This window comes from Centropristis striata, chromosome 11 (genome assembly GCF_030273125.1).
Source record: "Centropristis striata isolate RG_2023a ecotype Rhode Island chromosome 11, C.striata_1.0, whole genome shotgun sequence".
Classification (NCBI taxonomy): Eukaryota; Metazoa; Chordata; class Actinopteri; order Perciformes; family Serranidae; genus Centropristis; species Centropristis striata.
This window is the reverse complement of record NC_081527.1, coordinates 15294160-15299133: the sequence shown is the minus strand read 5'-3', so window position 1 is coordinate 15299133 and position 4974 is coordinate 15294160. Positions and strand designations below refer to the sequence as shown.

At 40.5% G+C, this 4974-nt stretch overlaps 1 protein-coding gene across 1 annotated transcript; it reads right to left on the bottom strand.

Moving 5' to 3' along the window:
• Positions 1-2215: 2215 nt before the first annotated feature.
• Positions 2216-3170, bottom strand: LOC131979853 (complement C1q-like protein 2). The gene is made up of 3 exons (XM_059343906.1): positions 2940-3170; positions 2694-2816; positions 2216-2607 (listed from the first exon to the last, which is right to left on the bottom strand). Exons 1-3 carry the CDS (start codon positions 3109-3111, stop codon positions 2327-2329), a joined length of 576 nt encoding a protein of 191 aa, XP_059199889.1. The 5' UTR covers positions 3112-3170; the 3' UTR covers positions 2216-2326.
• Positions 3171-4974: the final 1804 nt, after the last annotated feature.

Below are 4974 nucleotides of genomic sequence, written 5' to 3'. Positions count from 1 at the left end.
AACGGACTTATTCAATTGTGTTGGATTGATTCAAAATTCTCTTGATTTAGAATTACATACACACAAGGATTATATTTAATGTGGTCAAAATAAGTAGATTCTATCTCAAACATTGGTATATTAAAATTACTTCAACAACTGCCTCAAAATCAAGTACGCTTTTATATTTAATACATTTTATCAAATATATTAAGTAAAACGAAATGACTACAGAATAGTTTATTACAGTGTATTAGGGCGTGACATTTAAATGACGCTTGTTTCCAGCAGCCACATTTATCAATAGCCGATCATTCTCACGCTGTGATTGGAGAGATACAATCGTTTGATAAATCACAGATCTGCGCTCGTTTGATAAATGAGGGACAATGACTCTCAACAGTTCTAAACTGCTGCGTTTTAAACACATGTTTAATGCTGTAAAAACAAACAAAAGCTACACAGTTAAGTTTCAGCAACAAAACTACTTGGTTAAGTTTAGCAAGAATTTAAGGGTTTGAGTAAAAAATGATTTAGGCAGTAACCACTGGATTAGTATAGAATAGAATAGAAATACTTTATTAATCCCCGCAGGGATTTTCCTGACTCCTTTTTGTTTTAGTCCTTTCTCCAAAGTCATTTTCATATATCAAAATAGACTCATTCATGAATGCCCAGTGTTATTGTCTTCTTTAGATGAGCAGAATGACAAACCTCAGTTTCTTCTGTAGCTGAGTGACTGAAGTACTTAGCAAAACTCAGCAACAAAGACAGCAAATATAATGTCAATAATAGATCAGACATAGCAAGTACAACTTTGAGCTCTTTCAGAGACCTGAAAAGCCACAAAAGGCCACTGAATCCTATACAGTCAACCTTAAATCAACCTATAGTTCACAATTAAAGAATGTTTGTTGTCCATAACTATGGAAGTTTAGCCTGGCTAACACCAGACCAAATCTCATTGGAGATTAGGTCTGGACACCTACAATGCATTTCTCCGTAGAGGAGGTGTGGTTTACGATCCTCCAGAGCCGTTTATTGGACGCTTAGAATGTCTATCAAAGCGTCTGTAGGTAGCTCTTAGCCAATCAGATCAGTTATACCAGATGACGTAGTAGAGCAACAGAGATGGATGTTTGTTGTGTGTGTGTCTGTGAGAGAGTGTTGCTGCTGCTTTGCTTCTCCAGTTCTCGCTTTCTGCAAGATTATTTATTTTCACGCTTTATTCCCCCTCATGTCATTCAGCCACACACATCCACTGATTTTATGGGCAATAAACAAGCTGCTGCGGGTCTCTGGGGGCTTCGCTGTCCCCCGATTCGGAGCGAGATCACCGGCGGTGACCGGCGGTCTCACCGGCTCGGCGCAACGAGCCGCAGAAACCGCCCGTGCGGCGCTAATAGCCCCGCTACCGGTGATCTCGTTACGAGCCGGGGGACAGCGGAGCTGCCGAGAGACCTTTCGCCTTTCAACTTTCGCTCTAAACTATTTAAAACACCATCTACAGCTAAAGAGAGTTTCGCGTCCGCAGCAGCCATGTTGGATCAGGAAAGCTTCCAAGTGCCGAGTAGTACGCGTCATCGTCTCACCGTCCCTCCCCGCTCTGTGATTGGATCCCTAAAACAGGGCTAAGATAATCGCCTCGTTTCCAGACCGCCTGGAGGTTCGAAATCAAATTCGAGCGCGCAAGGCAGTCTGGGTATACCCAGGCTAATGGAAGTTCAGAACTGCCAGTATTATTGTTGTTATTATTGACTTATTTATTATGACTGTAAAAATAAATGGCTCTCACTACCATAAAGTGAATAAGAGTAAAAGTCCACTAACAAATTATGGATTTTCCAGTGTACCAAGAAGTACAGTTTCAAATCAGTGGATATGTTCAGTGAACAAGGAAGTAAAAATGCTAATTCTGTTTTGCATTTGAATTTTAAAAAGTCATGATTTGAGCTCGTATCAACTGAAAACAAAAAGAAAACGGCAATTTGCATTTTATTAACTAATGACAACATTTTTCATGCTAGAATCAGAGAAGCTTTATTAATGAAAAACATGAAAGCAAACATGATATGAATTAATATGCAGTTGTAACATATGCAATTATGAAAGGTATTCCTCTTAATGTGCATTTTTTAAAATAATTACTTTGATTTAAATTTCCTTAGCTGCTATCATCAGCAACCCCTATATGCAACCCTTCCCAACAATAAAGCTCAGATAAACTCTCTCTACAATATCTGCCCAGCACCAAAAAGCTAACAGAGAAAACTTAAGAGCGACTGAAGAACAGTCAAAAGCAAAATGATTATCCGGTTACAGAGCAACAGCTGTACTCCCCTTTCACTCACAGAGGGAATAACAAATGGCCAATGAAGGTGCTGTGGCTATTAACATTATCAACAATCCAGGTGTGTGCTCTGAGTCTCATGTACACATGATCTCCAACTTCCAGCTGTAGAGTCATGCCATTGGTTCCTGTCTCGTAGCGGTGTCCTGCTGGATGGTTGTACACAGTAACCATCTGTACTCCATTCTTCATCAGTCGCAGCCCCATTGGTCTAGATGATCCATTATGGCCAGAGAAGCTGAAGTAATAAACTCCTCTGACTGGAGCAGTGAAGATGCCTGTGGACGATCAACAAAGAGTTACATCTGTTGTACTTTCCATTTCATCCAGAGTTAAAGACAATATTTATTTACAGTAAGTTTACCTGTTGCAGGGTTGTATGAGCCTGTGTTTGAGAACACTTTCTTGTAGGTCAGTGTGATCTCAATGTTAAAAGGTCCAACATTTCCAACATTGCCGATAGCTGCTCCAAATGCCACACGATTACCTGAGAGGTAAAATGAAAATGAGGAAAATTATTTATTTTGTTTGAAAACAACTAAACCTGTAAACAATTAAAAGCATACATACACAAATACAAAAGTTAGACTTAGTTAGTGTATGTTCTTACCTTGGACCTCTCCCCTCAGATCCTGTAGTTGTTTCTTGGTGATTTTCAGTTCTCTTGAGAATGCGTCAATTTGGCGTTGGTTTATCAGGCAATTGTCTTCTCCTGCTCTGTAAGCCTCAGCCACACTGAGGTAGAAGAGAGAGAACGTCAACACAGCCACGAAGGTCTTCATCTTTCATTGGCTTCTGTTTGTCTTGATCAGCTCTCTGCACTTTGCTTTATATACCACACAAATAAGGAAATACCCTTGAATTTAAGGAAAACGACGGCATTTTTTGAAGACAGGTCAGGCTGGATATTTATCAAGATAACGAGTTGGCAAATGTTTATCAGGGTTTCTGTAATGTCACAATGTTGGAGATCTCTGTGCCATTGTCTTCTGATAAGGGTTGCTGGATATTTGTCAACCATTGATCCATCCATAACCGCTTATTCGAACTCAGGTCACGGGGAGGCTGGAGCCGACATTGGACAAGAGGCGGGGTACACCATTCACGCTCTCATTCACTCCTACGGGCATTTTAGAGTCACCAATTAAGCCTAAGCAGCATGGAAGCTGGAGGGAACCCAGGCTGACAAACCATGTGCAAACATGCTGGAGTCGAACCAGCAACCTCTTGCTGTGTAGTTAACCACTACATCACTTTGTCGCCCTATTTGTCAACCAATTGACCTGAATAAATGTCAGCGCTGTATGTTACTGCTAACCACAGATAGTCTCAACAGTTCTAAACTGTGTGTTCTCATTCCCTACTCCTGACACACTGGGTTGCAGTTTTAAACACGTTTAATGCTGTAAAATCAAACAGAACAAAACAAAACAAAACAAAACACACACACACACACACACACACACAAACACACACACATAAGCCCCTTTCAGAGTGTGGTCCCACGAATGTCCCGTTTTATTGCCATAAAGAGCTGTGCTAGATTTTCGCCTCAGGATATCATACTGATGTTGGATTCTTTATCATTAAAAGACTGTGGTTGCACTGATACCTGCCTTCTGAGTCGTGGATTTGGGTCCAGACCTTACATAGTTCCTAACAATGAAACCACTATTAACAGAGGATTGTGTGACAGCAAATATAATGTAAATAATAGATCAGACATAGGAAGTACAACTGTGAGCTCTTTCAGAGACCTTTAAATGATTAAAAAGGTTTAAACTGATGCATCCTTGCTGTAAAGGATGCCATTTCTTCATTTAAGCAGTTTGAACATGTTCTCTCACTGACCTTGACAACATGTCCCCATTGTTCGCCCTAATCTTGTTGCTGATTTATGTTGTGTTTTCCTGCATGCTCCTGTGACGTTTGGAACGAGGAACAAGGAAATACATACCAAGTCTGCAGGATTGACAAGTGTCATAACCATTTTTTCATTTGGTTGAAGTTTTCAGCATTCGCTCAAACTAAATGGCACTAGTGATGCTGTCCTAAAATGCCTAAAAACTATTTATAATAGTACGTTGATCATGGTAATAGTATAGTTTATCCAAAAATATATTTTAAAAAAACCCCAAACACCTGAAGAGAGAGCATGAGTGGTTGTCTGTCTCTGTGTTAGTCTGGTGACCTGTCCAGGGTGTACCCCACCTCTCGCCCACTGTCAGTTGGGATCAGCTCCCTGCAGTTTGGATTAGAGGTTAAGGATAAGCGGTATCCCGACTTTTCTTGCGTAGCAGCATTTCTTATAACCCATCTGCGCTTCTGCACTCTCTGCATGAGGCTTCCTGAGCAATATTCATAAAGGACCTGAGTGAACTGCAAGTTGTCGCCTTTATAGCAACATATCTGCACCACTGCTTCTTCATAATTTCATTAAATGTCATGATGTCACAGTTACACAACTCTACAGAGTTGTCTGCTAACAACAACTCAAGTACAGTACTTTCTGAGGCAGAGATTGCCGATGCAACCCCTATAAATTTACATTCTTTAATGTTGAGTAAGTTTTATTTTTGTCTTTTACTGTTTTTAACTGTGGTCAGGGTGTACGCGAGGCACTGACAGACTTGACGATGTACGGT